Source organism: Colletes latitarsis, chromosome 6, assembly GCF_051014445.1.
Source record: "Colletes latitarsis isolate SP2378_abdomen chromosome 6, iyColLati1, whole genome shotgun sequence".
Lineage (NCBI taxonomy): Eukaryota > Metazoa > Arthropoda > Insecta > Hymenoptera > Colletidae > Colletes > Colletes latitarsis.
The window spans coordinates 13241518-13266078 of NC_135139.1; the positions used below are offsets into that span (position 1 = coordinate 13241518).

The 24561-nt window shown below is 36.2% G+C and overlaps 1 protein-coding gene across 8 annotated transcripts in view; it reads right to left on the reverse strand.

The window, feature by feature from the left end:
* LOC143343081 (rho guanine nucleotide exchange factor 17) overlaps positions 1-24561 on the reverse strand; it is an 86647-nt gene that overhangs the window by 49899 nt on the left and 12187 nt on the right. For all 8 annotated transcript variants that reach the window (XM_076767616.1, XM_076767618.1, XM_076767622.1 and 5 more), the window contains exons 2-6: positions 18347-18527; positions 10720-11334; positions 9311-9547; positions 8167-8668; positions 194-613 (exon numbers count right to left, since the gene is read on the reverse strand). In XM_076767616.1, coding sequence (XP_076623731.1) covers positions 194-613; positions 8167-8668; positions 9311-9547; positions 10720-11334; positions 18347-18508 — 1936 coding nt within the window. In that variant the 5' untranslated portion in view covers positions 18509-18527. The remainder of the gene's footprint in view (positions 1-193; positions 614-8166; positions 8669-9310; positions 9548-10719; positions 11335-18346; positions 18528-24561) is intronic.

Genomic DNA, 24561 nt, shown 5'->3' on the forward strand with positions numbered 1-24561 from the left:
GTGTGTTCGTACAAATGGATGTTTAAGTTATTCACTATGAAATAATGTTATTTATGAAAAAATTGTTTTCTTTATAAATAAATGTACAGTTCCTAATTTTTGGGATACTTTTTGTAATTGAACTAGACTTCGAGTAATTTGTAGAAATCTTTTTTTATCGAGATCAATGCTACTTGAGAGAAGAGAAACGAACCTTTCTGTACGGTTTCTTCGATTGCCGCGTTCTCGACGAGAGGATAGACAGGTTCGGATGCAAGGATCTCAATCGGAAGTGCGTCAGGCTGCACCAAGTCCACTCTTGGTTCGTTGATCTCAGGAACCGGTGGTTCTGGGCTCGTGAGGGCACTGGACGTTGCCAGACTGTCGGAACCATCGCTTCTCGGTCGAATCTCTTCGAGGTTTCCGGTCTGAGGAACGCCCAGGCCTTCCGCGGAACCGACGGCGCTGTCGACGCTGGGCGTCGATGTTCGTGGACTTTGACGACTGGGGCTATTCTGCGGCGTCGAAACGACCGGACTGACATCCCCTCGCCTTCGTGGCAACGTACTGGCACGGACATCTTTGCTCTCGGTACGATTCGACGTGGCTATCGGTTGAGCCTTCTGACGATTGGCTGCAAACAGAAACAGGATGTCACGTATTATTCATTTCTTCCAAATTTTTATTCGACAATTTTCTTCGGTTTTGACACAAACAAGCCCTAACTATCGATCACATTTTAACAAAGTGTCCAAAATACGAAGAACTATCAAATAACAACTAAATTACGAATTACGTGCAAAAAAACATTGCAATTTTTAAAAGAAATAAAAACCGTGAACTTTATATAATACTCCAATCTAATGATTCAATATAAATCTTGTATAGGTATTTCACTATACACTATGGAGTACAAATGAACTATGCAAACGTAGTCGCTGATACCCCAAAAGGTGGCATGCGACATAAAATAAAATAAATAAGAGAAAGAGAAACAAACGTTCGTGAAATTAAATTTAAAATTAAATTATATTTTTAGAGTAGATAGTTTAGTCTTTAATGTACAGTGGGATCTCGATTAAGTGGCTTAGAGGGGCAAACCAGATAGTCGAAGCTCGAAGAAAAATAACTGAAAACATAGTTTAATATTAAATTTAATCTTCTTAATTTTGCACTTTTAACCATTAATAAATTTTGTTTTCAGTGTCTGGTTTTATTGCTCTAAATAATAAAGAGAACGATTTTAATTTGAAACACCCTCTTTATGGCCAATTTTTACCTTTTCTGTACTTTCATCCTCGGACTCAATTGTCAAAAAGTATATGTATAAGCGTTTACTATTTCAAACATTTCAAAACGTTTGTTTTCTGTTAAACTGTTTAAAAGGTTTTTTAATGAACAAAAATCTGTTACTGAAATCGAATATGAAGGATTAAATAAAATCATTTTTACAAAGACTTAATTGCTTCCATTGAAACGAAGTTGCGTGCTCCTTGGTAAAAGAAAGAAAAAAGACCGAGGAGATCGAAAATAAACTTCCATGGAATCCATCCGTTTTCTGACATTCTTCCTAACGCCAAATCATCAATTTTTAATCAAACTGTCTATTATGGAATGCCTCGAAACGCAAAAAGAAAATACACATTCGTAGATCGTGTGTTCCCCGTATTTTTAATAGTACCTCGAGTGTTCTTGTACCGGTAGCTACAAGGCCACCGGGAGTGAGACTACGCGAGAAAGAGAGAGGAAATTCTAATTACCTCCACGAGTGTTAGGTAAGTTTGGCAGCCCTCACGACATGAGGAGGTGGACCATTCCAATAATAACAAGCGGAGTGTACGAGTGGGAACGGGAACGAAAATCTCGGTGACGCTCCAAATCGACAGCACGTCGTCTTGGCCGAATTCCGACAAAGACAGAAACCGATCAAGAAGCGAAATTTATCCCTTTCCTTTTCCTTTCATTACACTCGTAAAATTTTTATTACGCTTTAACACGCATGTAGGCAATCACCAGTGGGCCAGACGCGGACCACGACATTTACAAACAATTTATGCAACGTATAGTGTTCCACGAAAAGACAATTTTATATCATTCGTTATATAATCGTGCCGTAAAATAATTGATGTAATTATCCTAATTCGTATATATTAATTATTTTTATCTCCGTGGAACTCAACTCTGTTATAATACTATAAAACTTTTTTCGCGTATACACCGGTACGGTTGTAAAGCGCTATTGCACTTTTTTTTTAAATGGAACTTACCGATCTTTTAAAGAAATCAATTCTCTTCAATCTGCACATTAAACTAGGGATTTGTTAATTTTCAAAATTTCCTTTTACTTGCGCGTTCTTAAAATGTTAAAGAATCGAGAACAATTAATCTTTCGAAATAAAAATTAAAAACTTTTTTGTTACTTTACGATTCTTTAAAATTGGTATGATTTTATAGTTTCTACAAATTTGTATAGCCTTTTCTCCATTAATTAATTAATCACATTGTACTTAATATGTAATTAAGTATATTTAATTATTTAAATAGTAGTTACAGCCTATTTATAGTGTCGATAAAAATATTTAATTAAATATTAATTATAGTCTGAATTAAGTAATTACTATAAATAATCCTTAAATATATTGCATGTAAATATTAATGAATCTTATAAAGAATTTCAATCGTTGCTTTATATTTTCACTGAAGAATATATTAATAGGTAGGAAGTGTGAATATTTAATTTTTGTCCGATTTTCAGAATCGATTTTTCTTTCAATTCGTGAACCACAGAAAGACACACAAGTTAAATAACAATAATTATGACAGATACCATATATCAAAGCGAACGATTATAAATGAATTTCACGTTACACGAGCCCCGGTGTAATTATCACGGTCATAATTGAACGTCGAATTAACCGCTACGTAAGTACTTCCTTCGCGGTAAAACACACATTCGTTAATTTAGCTGGCTGACTACTGGAAAGGGAACCGCTTCTCATAGGCGTAAATGTAAAAATTACAGACTGCGTAAGTGTGCAATTACAAGCACGGAAAAAGCGTTGTACAGTGATGAACGCGGAGTACTCGTAATCAAGCCACTCTCTGCGACGTCGAGAAAAAAGTTGATCAGTCTAGGCAGAGAACGGATAGCGTCGGCAGAGAAAAGCAAAGAAAATAAACTATGCAATTATCAGTGGTAGAATCTCAGAAATTTATGTATCAGATAATAATTTTTAAAATAACTCCGAATAATAATTCAAGATTAACTCTAAATTATGCTGTTTTTAAAATTTTCTTCTACGGACTTTAATTGGGCTCTTTACTATATAGACTATAAATTCGACTTTCACTTTTAAGATGCGAGAACCGACACGCGAGAAAACGAAGCCTGTTTTTTCAAGACAAATATCACCGGAGGTAAGAAAGAAAGAATTATAGAAATCGTTCAAAAAATTACGACGATACTCCGATAGCGTCGTAAAATCTTATTACGGTTCGGAACAAAAATCACGGCATTTCTATGGTACGCGATACGCATTTTTCATCGTCGTCCACCAGAATCGCAACCAATTTCTCACGACCAGCATTATTACCGTCAACCTCGTGATCGTAATCACTGTCATCGCGAACGAATTTTTTTTCATTCACGACGCGACGATAGTCGGATAAAGGAAAATCTATTATCTCGTCGGCTTTCGCTCGATCTCTTTTTACCCGACGGTCGGCGTTCACCCGCGGTTAATAGTCCAGGATCGTAGCAGCTGTATTTCAGAAGATACCTAGTTACCCGTCCTCGTAAACCGTCTTCCGCGCATAAAAGGTGTCCCGCGAGAGATTTGTTGGCGCGTTAGCGCGAAGCGTTTCCGGCTTGTGCCACGCACGCGATTCGTCGCGTTTCACGCCTCCGGCCTTGTTACACATTGAGAAATCAGCGATCTCATTTTTCGATTTTCTTCCTTTTCCGCGAGTTTGGCCGGCAAGCAAACGGCGAGCTTAAAAAAAATAACACAACGCGAGGCGACTCGTAGAAACTGCCAATGGTATTTCCGTCAACCTTTTGGTGGAATTAACATCATTTTGTTTTCGCAAGATTTAGCGCGCTCCTAAATAAAGCTAGAATACAGGTAGACAAAATATCACGGGCAAAAATAACGCGCGACAAAATATCGCGAACACAGATACAATGAGCGTAGAAAGTGCTCGTACGTTGATCAATTTCAAATATAATCTGGTGAAGCTGTTACTTATTTAATATTTTGATAATTATTTGGAAAATGGGCCATCTCGCCTGTAGTTTCCAAGATTTATTTACGAAAAATTTTGGTAATCGAAGAGAAAGCCCCGGTGACCTTGACCTTGACATATGTTATCAAGGACACACTTTTGAGCAATGTAGGCTAAATTATGAGTCAACATGTTGATGGCAGTTGGTGGAGGATCGCTTGGAGAATTTCTCTTGGTACCCATAATGACGATTTATAGAGGTCATTGTCATTTTCACCATAAAAAAATTTCAAAATAAGAATTTTCACGAGAATTCATACCCCAATATCTCTATTTAAGAATTCTGTAAAATAAAATTATACGACTCAAAGAAAGAAGATTCAGAGGAGGGTAAGTAAATTACATTAAACTGTCTAACATCTTCCCTCGTCAATTTCCATAGAATTTGAAAAAGAGCTGTTGGTTTCAATTCCCAGAATCATTTTATCCATGCTTGTTGAGCAGATTATTAAAAATCCAATCATCTAATCATCAATATAGTGTTTGTTTAGTTGTGGCATAGAAAAAATCATTATTTAGATTCTCATAAAGATTTATTTCGTAAAATTATTATCCTATAAAGATTGTAATGAAGTTTGTAATGAATTGACAATATTATAGGACTTCGAACTGGATTCTTTATATCAGTGGCTCCTAATTATTTTAATTAATGTAAAGGAAGTCTGTAACCAAATTATATACTTAAAAAATAGTAAATAAATACTTCCTACACTTTTTAAAATGGTCCACTTGAATATCTTCACGGTTGTAATAACACAAACAATATTTTGTATGGAATTTGTATGATATCATCTTTTTTTCATTTTTCTAGATCATCAATGCTTATTTTGCATATAAGTGTATATTTTTTCCACTGCATACGATAGCTAATATTCAACGAGGTATAATTCCATAACCCCAAAGTAATCTTGGATTTTCAAAATTAAAATTAAACGTGAAATTTCTTTCTTTCAAGACTAAAACTTAAAATTGTAAGTAAATTTATTCCAGAAGACCTGACTACTATTCATATTATTATTCGAATAAATAAAGTAATAATAATTTGTTACGGATAAATATTTATTAGAAACGATTCTAACAACACCCAACTCCGATACAGAGTTCGAAACTGTCCAACAGTTTTCGCAAAAAGAAATCTTACGTACCACTCGATCATTAGGTTTTCAAGCTAGACCCTCAATAATTACCCAAGTACACAATAAGCTTATTCAGGCCAGGGACACAAATGCATTACCTTTAAGGTCGCAGCAAACAGAGTCTGGTGTCTCTCTTATTTCAAGTCCTTTATTATGAAACCGAATCTGCCACGGTATGTAGTTCAGGGTTAGAGCTATACACCTAGACGAAAGTCAATGTTACGTTGCTACTGAGGTGGAACGAAAAATCCGGATCCCTTAGAGCAATCGTTATTATCCTGCTCGCGTAAACTGGACATTTCTCCCCCCCCCCCTTTCCTCCTTCAAGACAGGGTGAGTCTTAACCACGAAGCGTGCGGATGAAGAAATTTCGCGATGGCCTCCGCGGACGCAAGATAAAGTGCGACAACGAGCTTAGCGTTGATCGACGGTAAGTTTCGCGCGGAAAAGCGAGCACAATTCGGTACCCTCGAAAATTATTGGACTGGAATCCGCGAATAAAATACGGGCCCGGCTTGTCAACGAATTTAGGACGCCATGGCTGTTTAACGCGCGAGAAACTTAGAAAGCAGTCGCGGCGTCCGCGGTGGTAAAGCGAGAAAGAGACGTGGAAAAGAAAGAAAGGAGAGAAAAAAAAAACTTTCCACTCAAGTTTCTCAATAACAAGAGTTTCGCGAGATACTGCCGCTTTCACGGATTTAGATTGTCCCTATCTTAGTTATACAAACCGACACCTACATGAATGTAATAATAGACATAATGGGTAGTGTTTATTTGGCGAACCGCCATGCCGCCGGAGTCTGCATTCCCGCGCGACCCGACCGCTGGCCAATATTTACAAATACACCCGGCCGTATACAAATCATATAATTAATCGACAATGCTTTTCCGTCCAAATTTCCGCGTTCGAACGATTTTTCTTCCCGTGTCGCGAAACGAATTACGACTGCGTTCTCGCCGCCATTACGTAACGTCGATTCAGGGATGAATTAACCGACAAGCGAAACAAGCACGTGCTGAATCCAAACGATGCAGCTGAAGACTCACAAAATTAGTAAAATATTATTTTTTTACTGAAAGTTTAATACTATATTCTTAATATTGAAGGTTAATATACATTGCTTAGACAATTTCCTAAGGTCCAAATTATTCGCATACTTATTCGGTATGTTTAGCTTTTTATAATGCTTTTCTACAAATTTTAGTCGGTTGAAAATTCTTAACGTTTGTATCTAAAATGAAAATATATTGAAATACGTGAATCGTTCAATGAATAAAGAGACAAACACTACAGGTAATATTAAAATGAGAATTATTATTTGGCATCCTTGGCATGAACGACAGCATGTCGATCGATTATCAATTATTTCGTGTCTATGATCTCTTTTATAAGTTTTTTTTTTCATTTACTTGTCATACTTGTTCTAATGTCCGCAAGTCGATTATATAATTTGTTTTCATTATTCACCAACTCTTCTGAATTAGTTCTCCGTATTCGTTGTTTTAAATAAACATTCTTTTTGTGTCTTTAAAAATGACTTGAAAAATTATGATCGAACAAAAGTGAAAATTCATTATATCTAGCAAAGCAATAACACTTGCTGAAGAAGTAAAATAGAACCTTCTACGGGGAATGACTAGCAGAACCAGTTTCCAGCAGGTGAAGACCCGAAAAGATAAACACGGAAACAAAGTACAATGAATGCTTTGGAGTAACTGTTCTTAGGGACGCGCTCCTTGCTCTCGCTGCTACGCCTATTTAAAAGACTCCTACTGTTTCGTTTGCGACTATTCATAGCGACGAATATATGTAAATATCGAGTACTATAATCGTAAACAAAATTAGCAAATAAATCATGGTACAAGATAATGATTAATCTCATTGTTTCGTTACAAATGAAATTGTAATAATATAGATCAAACGACATCTAAGAGTTCGTACAGCCTTGTATGTGTTTTTGATAGTGTTTACAAATATTGAGTATAGTATAACTTCACTATCTATAGACTATATTTAAGAGTGTTAACTAGAACTTAGATCGTGAATGATACTCCACAAATAGGGAAATAAATTATTAATAATTTATATTAATGCCTGAAGAAGACATTCATCGATGAACGAAGAAAAGTTTTAATATCTTACAAAACACATAAACTTTCTTTCTTAACTTTCTGCTCAATTCTAATTTACTAAGAATTAAAATTACCTCTATTTAAGAAAGAAATTTTTATCGTATAAAATTCTATGTAAAGGGAAACAGATGCAGTATTTTGGTTCATAACTACGTCTCTCTTATACTAAAACCATGAACGTGAAAACCTTCATCTTTCGCAGTAAAAGTGAATTTTAAATGTCCTTTTTTGTTCTTAAATTTATACCAAAACTGTAAATGTGTACGATAAATCACAGTGGTAATTATATTCTAAACTCGATTCGTGAATGTGAGTTATTGTCTAGTTTAGCAAAGCTAAAACTTTGAATTCCACAAGTGTCTCTGATAGAAGTGCCTCAAGATTCCTTGCGTATGAATTGCCTAAAATTTGGTTCCCGGAAGCTTGCCATAACAATTCCTTCCACCGAGTAACGTCGATATGCAACAAGTGCGGTAGAATTAATTCATTATTTCAGCCCTCACTATCTAACAAACAACACAGCAGAACATAAATATGTATTGTTTGCACTGAAGTGAAGCTTGATCGTAGTTCAGTAAATAGTAAATCGAAAATTTCGTTGAAACAATGGAGAGATCTTCTATAGCAAAATTACCTTGATTGAAGTCCACCTGACCGAAGGAAGCGCTCCTGAAGGGTGCACCAGCTCTGTGAAACGTAAGAAGGGGTCCTCTGGGTTCCAACCTGGTAACTGCATCTCTTGCCTCGCCCTCGTTACCGCCCCCGGAGGCGGCATTCAGGTTGTCGCACAAATCGTCCACACACGTAGCACTATCCACCACCGAATCACTGTACTGTCTCAGGTGTTTAGGCGCGTCAGCACTAGCGTTTAGCTCGTTTCTTATGTCACTTACGTCACCACTGCTCCTGTCATGCTGCCTTCCCGATCGCGAGGATTTCCGTGAATCAGAACAGGGCTTCCTGCACGCGTCTTTGCTCGACTCACTGTAACACTCGTCACCGACACTCTCACTTCGACCGATCGTCTTCAGGTGATGTTGCTGGGGATGCTGGTTATTCGGACTGTGACCCTCGCTGTGAGCGTAACTTCGACAGGAAGGACGACCGTCGCAACGACCGCATCCTGGGTTGATTGCCTGACAGAAATTCGATTTTTCGTTGAAACAATATCAGCGATTTCAAGATGCAACATAGTTACTAGATGCTACCAGCATAGGGCTCGTTGCAACCATGGTCGACGAATTAATCTTGCAAATGCAGAATATATATTTTTTATAAAAGAACAGAATATGCTTAGAAGGGTAATTGTATTGTAAGAATGTGTTGAACTCAGTAACCTTATAAATATAAGTTAGCACTCTAAATGTTGAAGCTGTATTCTATTTATTGATAGTGTGTCACAAGTATAAGATTTTCCAAATATGTTGTATGTATCTAGTTGTATAATATGTTGCACGTAAAAAGGAAAGTTTGAACGTCCGGCTCGAGAATTGTCATGAGATCCTTGAACATCAATCTGTGACAACTAAGGGATTAAGAGACAGTTTGCGAAGCTCGTTTAAATATAACTGACCCAGAATCTCAGTTCATAATGCTGTTCAGCAATTTACTGATTTCTGAGGTGCTTAGGTTTCCGTGATAAAAGAGACAAATTACAGTATTCCTTCGATGGAACAATAGAGGTTTTGATAAAAATGACAAGGTCGAAGATTTTAACTATTCAGATGAAAGGTCCTACAAAGTTCTTCTTTTGTGATTTCGTTACTTTGAATTCTCACCTGTGGATAGTTCTGTGGGGATGGTTGATATCCAGTTGGGGGTGGAGAGGATGCTTGGACGCGCGAAGGTCTTCTAGGGGGTGGTACCGGTGCTGGTCCCTTGAGTTTTTCGGTGAGCTCTCGAAGGCGCTCGGCCTTTTCGCTCCGGGGGCCGGAAGAGGACTTTTTGCCACTTCCTCCTCCGCCCCCGCTCCACCGGAACCTGTGCAGTCGGTCCACCGCTATCACTGCTGGTTCCTAAACAAACAAATTAAATCTTATTTACTGACAGTCTTCGACGTATACCATATTTGTTAGAAAGTACTCCAGAGAACTGGAATTCAGATTCGATAATCAGGATTTTGAGAAAATTTTATCTTACTATTAATCAAAATCAAACTATTGTTGTTAGAGAAACAGCAGATTTCTTTCAGATTGTAAACATTATTCAGAGGCAACCTTTCTGACTCTATGCATTGTCTTCTCTCAGAATTTAAGATTCCTTCTTCCTAGTTTTCTGGATTCCTACGACTCTGATGCGCTTTTAAGAGTCGTGCACTCGTGACCAGACCAATTTTTGAATCGACCATGCTGCGCAACGTGCGCTGCCTCGTGCCTGCCGCGAGGGAAAAGACAGATGACGACCAAAATAGAATATCGCTCTTCGACTAGACACCTACGTATCGCATGTACGAGTTTCCGATTCTCTAGGCCCACTACCTTTCCACGACCAATTTTTTCACTGCGTGCAGTCTCGTCGAAGTCCTACGGAAGTAAATTAACGACCGATCGGATCTATCGACGAGTCATTCTTATCATTTCAAATTTTAATCGAACTCGACCAGCATCGTGGACAAAAAAAAGAAAACAAAACTTAAATAACATCAAAATTCCATCGGTAACCTGCTAACAAGATAATTGCTACCTAATAGGAGACACATGTAGTTCAGGAATTGGTACACGTATTAAAGACAATGGTGAAAGTATCTAAACTTGTTGTGTTTGCTAATCTAATCCGAGCAAGACAGTATAATCGCGGCAGAGTATTTTTCGATCGACTTTCACGAAACGTTTCTTACCGAGTCCCATCAGCGGCCATTAAAAATACTACATCTTCACCATCACCTTGTAACCCACCTCTCGAGTTTTGACATAAAACGTCCCGGGTCAAAGACACTTCGTCCCAAATTCCAACCAACTAACTCACTCTTACGAAATCACAGCAGTTTTTTCTACATGTTTCGAAAGATTCCTTCATCCACGAATCACCAGAAATATCCTCCGGAAAGAATTCGATCGAGAGATCGTCCAGTTGACAACATACGAGATCCAATTTGTCGATGATAATTTCACGGGCGCACGACGAACGATCGGATCGATTGGGCCACGATCTCGATAATGACGATCGTCGCGAACGATCGATGGAATACCTGCAGCTTCAGCGTCTGATGCTTGGTCCACTGTGCGAGCTGCCGCGGCACCGAGACGGACTGCAGCGTCGGGACGGCAGTGGACGTGCTGAACGACGTCGAGGAGGATGGCGAAGAGGACGACGGTACCGCCGCCGTTAGAGTTGCGGATGATTGTGGTTGATGGTGCTGGCCAGTGCTGTTCCCCACCGATGTTTGCAGCATCCCTCGGTTATTATTAGAGTTCACCAACGGTTGCGCCGACGTCGTTGGCGTCGTCAGCGTCGCCGGCTGTTCCATGCCGGCAGCACGGCTGTTCGAAGACGTGGGAGGCCCAGGAAAAGGAGTCTGTCCACCTACTCCGCCACCGCCACCTCCAGCTCCACCTACACCTCCTCCTCCGCCTGCTCCACACGTCGTCGACGCTGCCGTCGCTGTCGACGGCGGGAACCTCGGCAACGGCAGACGGGAACGCGGTCCGATGCAACAACAATCGGCGATGCTCGAGCTTAAGTCCAGGACAGGATTCTCCGGGGACTTCTCCGTCAGCCTTTCTCTCGAGTCGTTCTCCCGGGAGTTCCTCTTGCGTCTTCTCTCTTGGGATTCCTCCCTCGAATTTGATGGCGGCAGACTTTCCTGCAAACAGAAAATAAATACGATTTTTCTTCGGTTGGTTTAATCTTTCATCTTCCTGCCGGTTGTAGAATATAACAAATAATGCTATCGGTCAATTGACGTCACGATTTTTTCAAATGCTCTGTTATACTCGCGACAGTTAAAAATATATCGGAGGTGTGATGTTGCTATAGGTCAAAATTTGACACCCACGATCTTTTACGTTTGATGATATTTTCAGGTTCCAAAAGATCGGCTATAAAACTCTATATGCGTGTATGTATGTTGGCGTTTGTTTTGTTGCGTATCTCAAAAGTGCAAGCAACCGAAAATAATTTTTCCAGAACGATTTGAAATTTTTTTTTTCGCCAAAAAATTTCACACATACTCGAATTTTTTTCTCGGAAGTGCGTAGGAACTCAAGTGTATGTCTATTCGCCAAAAATGATTGAAATTGATCCCCACAACCGAAAATAATTTTTCCAGAACGATTTTAAATTTTTCAATTTAATTTTTTAATAACTTTTTAACAAAGCCTCAATGAAGAAATTGATATTCTTGATTTTCGTTCTATTTTCGCCTCTAGAATCTCTAAAATTTTTTCCAGGGATGACCGAACACCCTGTATAATAGAAATCTACTAAATACAGTTTTAAAATTGAATTTCTAAAAATATCATTTCGAAGTATAACAAGGAAAAATTTTTAATATTGTCGATCAACCAAATGAAGTTTGACCATCCACCCAGATCCTCCCGTCCCTTCATATCTCTGGTATTAATTTTCTACTCGACTATACAATTTTTTGCAATTGATGTTTGGAATGCAATTCAGCTTCGAAATCGTGGTATCAAAAACAAGTAACTTTTTACAGTCGCTCTTTATATAAAATAATATATACATATATTCAATGATTTATTAAAGTATACTGCCTTCCACTGGCTTCTGGTTGGACAAGTATGTGATAAATGACACTCGATTTTAGATACAAGCTGTTTATCATTTAATAGCGATGAAGTTGTAGCAAGCGACATAACATTAATCAGATTTTCATCTTTCAACTGATTTCTGTGTTTGCCGTTATACATACTCGTAAGGAAGAAGCCTTGTTTATTTTATTTGTATAAATTGTAAAATTATCATTTAAATCATACAATTTATCGATAATTTACATTTATCTTGAATTATAGTAAATTGAAAATTTCTTAAATTAGCTTTGTCTTCAAAGATAAATTACGAAACTTGGATTTAATGTAGCACTTTCAATACTGAAATTAATTAAAAATATCAGATTTGTAAACATTGTTGTAATTCGTGTCATCTGCTGTATCGCTACAATAATATAGTTGGATTTGCAACCATGTATCTACTACCATGCTCTCTTGCTATGAAGTATAAAATTTCATTCGACCGCAGATTGAGAGTTACATTCGTTTTTTAGGTATAGGTGACAATAATTGGAGTTAGGTTTCAATAACAATATTTTTAGCTGCACCTCGTTATTAAAGTATTACCGTATATGAATTTCCTTAAAATTTATGGCATACATAAAGGCGTAGTACTCATCAAAACAAACAGGTCTTGATAATAATCTGTTTCTGAATAATTACACATGTAAAACAATTTTTAAATAATTACACAATTATTTATGGGAATGTCTAAAACATTGAGATTATGATAATAATACTATTGATAGTTTGATAACCTTAAAAATTGAATTATTATTTTATTTGACAAAATTTAGAGTATTTATAAGAATTTTTTAACCAGAAAACCATTTTCAACAAGTTCTTTAAGTATTTAGGCACTTCTAAAATATATATTTCATCATAAATAAAATGTGTTTATATTTTGAATTATTATTTTCTAGACCTCCATTATTTTTAGGAAGAGTAGAATACTCTATCAAAGTGAAACCACTTACTTTGGTTTCAACCTATGTACAATATACATACATATACAAGGTGGACTACTTAAGTGGGGTCACCTAAATATCTTCGTTATTTATGGTCGTATGAACAAACTCCCTGCAACAAAGTTACACTATTTTAAGGGGCACCTGTCAAAAACTGTTCTTCAAGATTATTTACCAATTAAATTTTAATATCATTTACATGATTCATTCAATAATTTAATAAAAACTTTGATGTCAATTAAAATTTGCATAGATAATTTGTTCTTTTTAGAAAAATAGTTTACAACTCGAAAAGAATACGACAAGTTATAAACAGTACTAATTTTCATAGAAACATACACAAAAATTCAAATATTCGTACGTTCTTTAAATGCATTTAACTAATGTGAAAAAAGAAAATCATTGTATCCTGTGACGGTAAATTGACTTGAACGTTGAACAAATTTTGTTTCTAATTTATAGCGTTCGATAAAAAAAACAAGAGACCATTTACGCATCTATATAACAGATCAGTTTGTTGTAAACTTCCTTCTTCGATATAGTACGAATGCACCGAGGAAAAATGAGTTCGTAAAGCCTGTAAAGTGGCTTCATACACGAAGAGGCTCAAACTGCTTCTTGAGGTACCGCATAAAACGAAATGTAGGAAGCAGAACTTGTCTCTACAAGGTAATTTCATCTTGCTCTCGTCACATTGAGAAACAAATTTCCCAATTTAGATCTTTTCATGCAAAAGCTTCATTCTTTTGGGGTTGTGCTTATACAATAAACTTACTGAACAAGTGTGTTTTATAAGTAAAAATGAGAATGGAATGTTATGCTGGGTGAGTCTAGTAACTGGGCCAAGCTACAACTTTGTTTTTATTAAACGTAGAAAAAATTATACAGGAAAATTTTACTTTTTTTGTTATAGTCTATATCAAAAAATGTATCGATGTAGTTGCAATGTAATTGCACTTTTTTGGAAGTTAGTCATTTTTTTATGAGTCGATTCTTTAAGTCATTCTATAAAGTAAGGTCATCGATAATTCAGTACTATATTTCATTTTATTTTTTAATATTACAACGCTATTTAAGCATTTACAACTTCAGAAATTTTCAACTACATATTCCTACAATATTAAAGCATCAAACAATTAATTTCTAAAATTTTTCTATCGAATTAAAATTAAAATTTTTTGATATTCATCGATTCTTTAATTTTATAAGAATGTGTAGTGTAGAATGTGTTACAGGGAAATTTTGAAATACTGCTAAGGAAATACAATTGTTCTTTTGTACAATAATCTTAGATATTACCAACATAAATATATTCATATAGCTCTTGTTGTTTAGAAACTCTTACACAACATTCTTATTTTTTAGAATTTACATATTATGTGAACCTTTATACACAATAGAGCTACACACAATGGTAAAAACGTTTATTAGTGAATAATTTATGCTCGTTTATGCTATTATTAGTTATATTGTTCTTATCGTTAGTTCTCAGTTTGTGTATACTTTCTGCTAATAGTGACTCTCTACCTTTTACACCGAAGAAAGAAAGTTTTTCCGTCAAAACTTTCCGGGATTCTAAAATGTCAGCGACCCACCTTAAATCATTATTCACATCCTTTTATGAGGTTCAACTTGAACGTGTGCAGGAACGATTGCGGTAAAGAGGATCTGAGAGGAGACAATGGCGTTGAGGTAAGGTGACGCCGTATCTTCCCACGAACGGACTGGAGATAAACTCCTCTGAAATAGATCTCTGACTCTTCTGTATGCAACACGATGTAGAGAGGATATGCTGGAAAGTAGAACCATCTAATCTCCTTTCTCGAAATCCTTCTAAGATAGCGAGATACGTACTGAAATGTCTGTTTTGATCTTCGGTCTGACACCGCGTTTTACGCTTCGCGTCTGGGAACACGATACTACGCAGAAATGCATGAAACAGGAAGATAACGAAATACCTGCATCTTGAATCATAATAATTCCGTAAGAATGTATTTATACTACCCAGGAAACTTCAGACTATCGGCCCTCTAACTTCACTAAGTTCCTCGACTTCACCACGCATTAAACACACTTATGCACGAATTGCTTTCGTAAAAACAATTACGTATAAGTTGGTTTAGAATTACTGGTACAAATTAAAATGATCAATTTGGAAAAAGAAATAAATATATTATAATATACATAATAATATTATGGGTATATGTAACATACAAACATACATTAATATTTACATTCTATTCTGTCTGATTTGTGTTCAGCATATATTTCTAGCGTGAGGAACAAGATACGTATGTATGAAAAAATTAAGCACATTTGGAATATCAGTTTGTTTAAAATGAATAATGAATTATACACGATATCACCGGGAAGCTGATAAACTTATATTTCAAACTTTGAGCAATAATGAAAGTCAAAACGTAGAAGTCCTAGTGTAACGCGTGGAAGTTCGAAAGGACAGCTCGTCGTTCCAGTGTTAATAAAAATGTTTTATGAAATCTATAATTTATGACTGCACGAAGATTAAATAGTCCCAATTTCCTGAAAACGGGCATGGAATGCGGAGGGTTGAAAATGAAAAGCGTTCTCGAGGTGGCTAAAATCGGAGTACGAGCGTCGGATCATCAGCTCCTGGTCAGCGGACGGATACGCGGTGATTTGTCGCGATCGAAGGACTTGGCAGTGGTTCACGGGCTCGTCCGTATGTGTCACACGGGATTCACGTAGCGGCTACGTGTGCGTATGATGTCAACGTGGATATTATTCTGGTTGAGCGAGGACGGCCAGTCAGAAAAATAGGAAGAGGAAGAAAGAAGGAAAAAGGGAGATGGCTCAAAATCGGCCCGAGTCACTGACTGGCGGCATTCTATTTGCGCGATCGGCTCTATATTTAGGATTCCCAACGTCTTCATTTTGTTCATGCGAAACTGCTCTGTCGCGAATCCGTCGAAGGCCGTCACGACAGCCAACGGAGTTCGAATTCTTGTTCGGTTTGGACGCCACGTTTTTAACCCAGCAACATTTAGACGCGTTGACATAGGAAGTTACAGTGTCTATAATAACACCATTTTACCATATACCTTCCTTTCGTACGTCACACAATTTGGACAACGCGATCCATTTCGATCCCAAAATACTATACCGGGGGTCCAACGGGCCCCAATTTATTTATATTCAATTTTATATACAGTTATTTCCACTTGTATTCGTGCACTATAATAGTGATTCACTATCAATGGAAAGAAGCTTGTTTTTTATCGATTGAAACTGTTATAAGTACATTTTTTCATACAGTGAGATATTTAAGGATTTGTGTTTGAATAAATTATAAAAGAAACTTGTCAACTGGGTCTCTTTCTATCACTGGTGTTAAGCTACGTTGGGTGCGGTCAAGTTCAGTACTTTGGAATGAGTGACCGCTAAAGAAAACAACGTATTGTTGATATGTTTATTGTTAACAGTGCTTAAGAGCACTGTTAGCACAGCTAGATTTGCTCGTTAATATTAAACAAAAAAAACCTACTTGTAATAAACAACATTTGGTAAGAATAAAATGGAAAGAATTCATAAGAAAAATTTTAAAAAATACTACTTCGTAAATAGAAGGGACACAGTGTAATAAATAACATTTGGTAAAAATAGATGGAAAAAATTCATAAGAAACGATATTTTGAAAAATACTACTTCGTAAATAGAAGTAACAACGCAGTGTAATAAACAATATTTGGTAAAAATAAATGGAAAGAATTCATGAAAAACAAAGTTTCTTTTCATTTATAGTGAATCACCATTACAATGTACGAATAGAAGTGGGAGTAACTGTATGTAAATTTATGTTATAGAACAACATCTCTGCTTTTGTATGAATTTGTAACAGTCATATCTTGTGACACAGTTTCAACGTAAGTCCAATGTATGTTTCGCTTAACACAGTTTTCGATACAAGACGACACGAATTGAACTATGTTGTAAGAGGGTGGTTGACTGTAACAGGAACGTTCGTATAATGGGTGTTCTGATAAGGGAGGATCTACATACTATGCCCCTCTATCAATCGCAGTAAACTAATGTCGATGTTAAGTGTACAGTCACAAAGGAATACATCGATCAGTCAGTCTCAACAACTTTCATGGACGACAAACTACACCAACACCTTTAGTATTCTCAAACTACATTACTTACGCTCAATTGTTATCGCGCAACTATACTAACTTTCCTGTTACAATCATCGTGTACAACAATCTCGGTAAATCACACCTACACATCACCTCTATACATCGAACCTCAACTAGCCGTTGCGGCAGTAATTTATCGTAAGAGCAGCATCCGATCGCGACTCCGTGTCGCAACGCTTGTAGGTGCATTAATAAAGAGGAGACAGGCAAACTTCTAGAAACGTGAATATAAAGGTCTGAGAAAGAATGGATCTGTACAAACTCGGAATAGTTTCTCCATAATGGGAATAATGGAAAATGACTCTTCTGTTTCGTCAGTGTAGCAGCGGACTTGACCAATCGTTCGAGGGCACATTGGCGCTTTAAGTGTTTCGTAATATTTGAATATGAAAGTATATGAAACAAGATTACAGTGTTTTAAAAAGTGTTTATATCTCGGAGAGGAAGAATTTACAGATGCGTACTTAGAAAGAAGAGAATATTCTCTTAAATTGATCATCTATTTCAGTTATACTATGTACAAAGAATAATAATAGTCGATAGCTTATTGAGTAAGTAAACCACCATATAGTAGCTTTAAAATAGTATGGGTTAATGTACAATAAAGAGTATGTCAACAGTAAAGGAACATATGTACGAAGAAAATATGTCATGAAAATTTTAAAAAATTTTAGTTTAGTTTGCTCCTACAATAGAAAGATTTGAAGAAGACGTAATTTTAAATGGGTCTCAATACAATATTAATATTAACGTCGCGATGTAAATTAATAAAATAATATTAGCCTATACTTTGGAGGTCGTGAACTCTCTTGTAAGATTCAGGCTTCCAGGAGGAAGCTATTGTTTACCCAGTCCAGTCTTAAAGTCATACTTAATAGGCTGTGGAGAGATGACGAAAGGGAGAACGGCAGGTTAAATAAATAGAAAAAGGATAAACTCCTTACCTGAGAAAGTCGGAGACCGTATCTGGTGCCACCCAGCACGACGTAACCTCCACCAACAGTTGCCCCAGTCATGGCTCTCGCTGCACCCCCGAGCCATCCTCCGAATCCACTCCCTCCTGCCTTTTCCGGCCCGCCACCCCCGTCTCCACCGACGCGGGGCATTCTTCATCCTCCCTTCACCCTGTACAAAGATACCATAGAAATTACAATCCGTTGCTGAGGAAAAATAAACATAATGCTTCTCTTTCTTTTCTCAGCTCAGCAAGAAAATACTAAAAATCATGTTTCTTTAACCGTTTAACAAGTAATTGAACTTATTTACACATAATACCAGTGGTTTTAGAGACAAAACTATGCATGTTCATACACTTTGTTTCGTTATTGCATTACGTTGCAAACGTTTGGCCACCTATTTCTGAAACAACCTATAGTACTTTCCTGCAGTTATTCGCAAACTTACGTCTTGCGTTCTGACGCAAGGTAAACCTAAATTGTGTTTAGAGTAAATACGCCGTCAGAGCTTTGCTCCCGATTCTTTGATAGACGCAAATATAAATTTTGCGTGAACGATTACACCTGGTGAGTATTTTTTTTTTTGTTTTAGCTGATATAACAATGCACGAAAAATCATTTTACCGTACTTTCCGTTGTGCGTCTATTGAACGAAGTCTTTTGTTTTCAGGTTCATTCATTCACCTGTTGCGTCGACTTGCTGGTACTTGTTCAACGTTGGGAATTGATGGAAAAATAATCACTTAAATTTTGATGGTCGAACCAATAATTGTGAATTATTAAACTTATAGTTTATATTTACTGTCATCATGGAATGCTTATGTTTCTAATCGATAAAAAATTACGATACATTGTTATAGAAACGTAAGGTTCCATTGTAATTATAATATGCATTTAGAAAACACGACCAATGAGAATTAATTACATTTGAGTCGATGCTACACAACTAGTCGAATTTAAAGCGCCATAGTAGTTTCTAATTGTAATTTTCTTGAATTTTATCTTCAAAAATTCTAAAAATACAAAGGAAATGAAGATTATAATTAATGAATTACAATCCATTGAATTGTAAAATACAAAATAACGATCACATCAATAATAAAATATTATTAATATCGTAGATCACTATCTACTGACACTATCTTATTATAGATAGCACAAAAAAGTACTTATTAACAGCTTTGTCGTTTCCTATCACAAGTTATACTGCGCTTCAACGAAACTCAACAATTTAATTTCGAAAATATCAAAATTAAATATCACTTCGATCACAAATCATACACTACGAATGTTTTTTTCCATGTAGATAGAGGCTGGTCTATAAAATTGTCTTAAAGCTTTTAGTGACTTCGCGATGTCCATACGCGATAAATTTTCGACGAACTTTAATGGAACTCTCGCGCGTATTCTCGGTAATTTCATTGACTAACGACAACGCACCGTAAATAAATAAAATCGTTCCCAACAGTTATCAAGGAATGCGCAAACGTCCGCAGGAATTCAAAGAGCAATCGTCGTGCGTGCGTGACTTCGCATAAGCAAGTATTGCAATCAGATTTGTTCCTGTTAATAAAAACTTATGGACACAATTCTGTTTTGCCACCGACAGTTTCAAAGTACAACGGCATATTTATTTTACGTTAACGTCTCCTTCGGCATAATTTTGATCAATATCGTGTCTTGACATAGGTAATAGAAATCAGAAATTTATTTTGATTAATTTCCAGAGTACAATATAAACACCAATTAATATTTAGTTATACATTATACAGGGTATTCGGCCACCCCTAGGAAAAATTTAATGGGAGATTCTAGAGGCCAAAATAAGACGAAAATCAAGGATACTAATTTCTTGATTGAAGCTTCGTTAAAAAGTTATAGTAATTATAAAATAAAAAAACAACCATACAGTATATTTTCAGTAAAGAATTTTTTTCTCGAAAGTACGTAGGAATTCGAAAGTATGTGTATTGACCAAAAATGATTGTAATTGACTCCTGCAACAATAATAATAGATACAGAACATCGTAAAACTGCCAAATGAAATTAATTTTTTGAAGACATTGAAATAATAGAAATAATTTTAATCCAAAACTAAATTTTACAGTTCGACGGTAGGAAGTTTCTGTTCAGACACTAATTACGAAGTTTAAAAGCATCTACTATAATACATATTGAGAGTCAACCGGAAATCAACGTCAACGAACCGTTACATGCGACTTAGGTGTCGCTGATTGAATCTGAGGAAGGAAGGAAAGAAATCAACTCCAAGAAATCAAAGAAGAAAATATGTTCTTAAATAAAACGCTGCAATTAGCGTTATATTTCTGTTTCAGAAAAGGAAGAGAAAATTTCGTTAAATAAAGATCTGGAAAGTGAAAGCCGTGTTCATTCAATCGTTCGAAAAGAGGTAAAAATATGAATGGTGGTGTCAATTTTTTTGGTTATAATGAGCACTAACTTCCAGGCAAAATTAAATTGATTAAATCCAATATTTTTCTTTTAATTAAGAAATTTAGAAATATTACATACCACGAATGCATCGATATCACAATACGTATTAATAATAGAAGACAGGAAATTGTAAACGGCGATTCTGTATGTAATACCTCGTGTATAATTAAGAATTCGTCTCACAATAATCAATTTACAAACAAGATCAGACACTCAAAACTCTGTATTAATTATTTGTCCCAGGTTATCTGAATTCTAAATTCTTCGTAAAATCTAGACGATACATTCATGAGATGGATGAGTATTAATCATTCGTAACTTTCTCACAGGAAACAAAGTAAACAACAGACTGAAAGATGTAAATTCGATGCTTGAAACCAAGCTTCCTTTGTTCCTTTTCCTCGAATCAAGAAAAACGATACTGTCATATTACGATTGTATAATAATTGCATTTTCTATACTTTGATTGCTAAATTGGATAAAAACTGTATTGTGAACATTTGATTTAATATAAACGTATTAGAATGCAAATACTTTAGTTCGTGGTTCGCGCGAACCTTCAAAAACTTAGCTTCCATCTAAACATCATCGCGATGAAGGCTTTATAGTTGCAAATATTGAGAGTTTATAAATACCAGTGTATGTCTTTTCTATTTCCGAATGTTGAAGGCTAACTATATCGGAAGTTAAAGTGGTTCGTGCATCTTCGCAGCAAAGAGGCATTAACGCGAAGAGTCCATCATCGATCCCGAAATAATAATGGAGATTATAAACTTCCGCCGTCGATGCATTCTTTGACGGGAGAATTAACTTCGTCGTACAAAACGGCGCAACATTATTTTCAAAAACTAAATTCAATTTTATTGCTACGATACGAACGAAGACTGCTCCACTGCCTAAATTCTGTTGTATGAACTGTTCGTTACATTGAATTCGATGTAAGGTGCTGATTTATGCGACGATAAAACACATTTCGTTGCATTACTCGCACATAGAAGTTCCGTTTTCGTGTATGCAAATCACTTTCGAACTGGTCGCGTGTGAAATTTATGAACGGTCACGGAGCAGGTTTGGATTCGTACGAAATATTTTGATGTATCGTTCTAGCATACTACAAGAATTTCCTAAATATTTTCTAATGTTAGAAAGTCCTAAAGAAACAGAAAGATACGCTTACCTTGTCTAAAGTAGCGTTTCTTAAACTTCATCTAAAGTAGAATTAAATTATTTATTGTTTGAATACTTTTATTCAATTTAAATGGGTTCCTTTTTCGTTCAAAATAGATATAAAACAAACTTCACTGCTCTCGCAGGTCATCTAGGGATTTATTAATTTCTTTTACTAAATAGAAATAACAAATTTGTATTACTTAGATCTCAGAAAAAACTGTCCATCTACCAATAAAATTTGCTACTTTTAAAACTTAAATTTAACGACTTGAGTTGCTCCTTAAAAATATTTTGACGTTTTTATTTTACAATTAGAAAAGAGAACATTCTTTAGTTGGTATTTTTAGTAAGAATGAAATACTGCAAGAAACACCTTTTTATTTTAGTATCCCGCGAGCCACAGTTGAAAGAATACTGGCCTATGGGGTTTAATGGGTTGAATAATATGCGAACACAAGTTTCCTAAGCATTTACGGCCGTAGCAGAAAGTGTTAGCTACTTCCTTTCCCGACTGTAAATCATTTCAAGCATTAACGTCGTTTATAGGCCATGCTGTAGTCAGATCGAACTCGATTGGACGTTCAAGGCCATTTTCCTACTTATAAATCACATCAGTTATAAGTCCTATTTTAACGCCATGCTTTACTTAAGAGACCAGGCGAATTTTAGGCGAAGAAACAAAAGGACAGGTAAGTGTGAGTATTACTTCAGTATTTTATAGAACTAACAAATATATGAACACCTGAAAATGAATCTCAGATCTTTTTGACATTAAAAATAAATTGTAATTTAACTTCACAAACCCACACTCATTGTCAGTCACACAATCAGTTCCATTTAGCTTTGTATCAGTGCTATCTGGCTTTTAAAAATTTGAATTCTATATTTGAGGAACACTCTTACCCCCAACAAGCAGTAAAATACTTTACACATTGAATATCACATTCTGACATACGCAAGTTTCGAATAAAAGTTGATTTAGTGAAAATCAGCCGTGTGTATGAAAAATGTACGTTCAGCCTTTCATGATACCGTAAATCGTATAAACGCTAGTCGATTTTCATGTAATGTATTTTCTGTCAGATATCTGTGATCGAGTGACATTTAATCTCCAGAGTGATTTATTTCGTCAAACCGCAGCACTGCTGTCCCCGATAATGGACGCTGAACACAATTTAATCGAATTTCGATAAGATTTACAACAAATGAAATTACGGTGCAGTTATTACACCAAATCTAATTTACGTAATAGAAAGAATCTTAAAATAACTTTTAATTTTCCTATCATAACTAATGTTTCACGTTTTAATTTCTAAGTCGTGGACCTTTTAACTGCATAAACGCAATAATGTTCATCAGATGGTCGAGAAAGATTTAACTTATTTCCTTGTTATCAATCAAGTGTTTGATTTTTTAGTAAAAAATAATACAAAATATTCCTTTTCGTAAATCCTATTGCAGCTTATTATTGCTTTAATAAACAATCGAAAGAAACTTTGGATATGTATCTGGGTTAGGTGTGGATTGAGTATATAATGACAAGAGATTAACACTTAAAACGTGCTGAATATGAAATAAGAGTTCTTTTCATTGCAATAAATCAAAATGGCTGCCACCAAACTACTATACTCAACAACTATATCAAGGCATAAGCCATTACTTTAAAAACTAATTCGACTTCCAAATGTAACAAAAAATCATTGACCTCTTCGATACTATAATAATATTAGTAATATTATAGTAAAGCAGGCGACACTGGAAAACCTCTGTGGTGTCTTTTTTCCTTGATGCCCTAAGCACGTGCTTATTTTGCTCACTGAGGTTGATCCAATTCAGCATAACAAATGAAACCTTATTTCTTTTGAGTGGTAGTATTGGATTTGACTCGGATTCGATCATATTGAAGTTAATCCCATCGCTACTCGTTATAAACTCACACACGTCGATACAATTCCTCTCGAGAACATGGTCGATTGGCAGACGGAAAGCGGCGTCTCTTTCAGAATCCCGAGTCCGATAGGCCGGAACGAATTGAACTTGTGCCAGGGTCGCAGCGCGAATAAAGAGAAGATTAAGAAGCCAACGACGCCTGGTGCGCGGTAGGATACTCGAGGGTGTTTTCTTTCGCTTTCTTTTCGTTCCACGAAGCGACACCCGCGATATTCTCGAATTCCGCGACGCAGCGCCCAAGCACACGTCGGATTCTGAGTTTTCATCTTAGTTTATGTCGGCACGTGCCATCGGAATCGCGCGACAGCGGCGAATTAATTAAATTCAGAACGCGACGCCGCGGCGCGGAATTTCGAATATCTTGTACGCGGCTGGGGGTGACTTTCCTTTTTGTTCTCGGCAAAAACCAGATCCGCCTACGCGCGTCGGAATGAAAATTACGACAACACGATCGTTGAAACGTGACAATAACGTAAAAAGAAGGATCCGAAAAGGTCTGCCTAATTTGGAGTCTCGAACATTGAGCGATGTTTGACACTTATTGTTTGAGCAAACTATCGAACACGATAGATTCAATTTTCGTACGTACATATATTAATTTTTTGCCAAGCTATAAGAATTTTTTACAG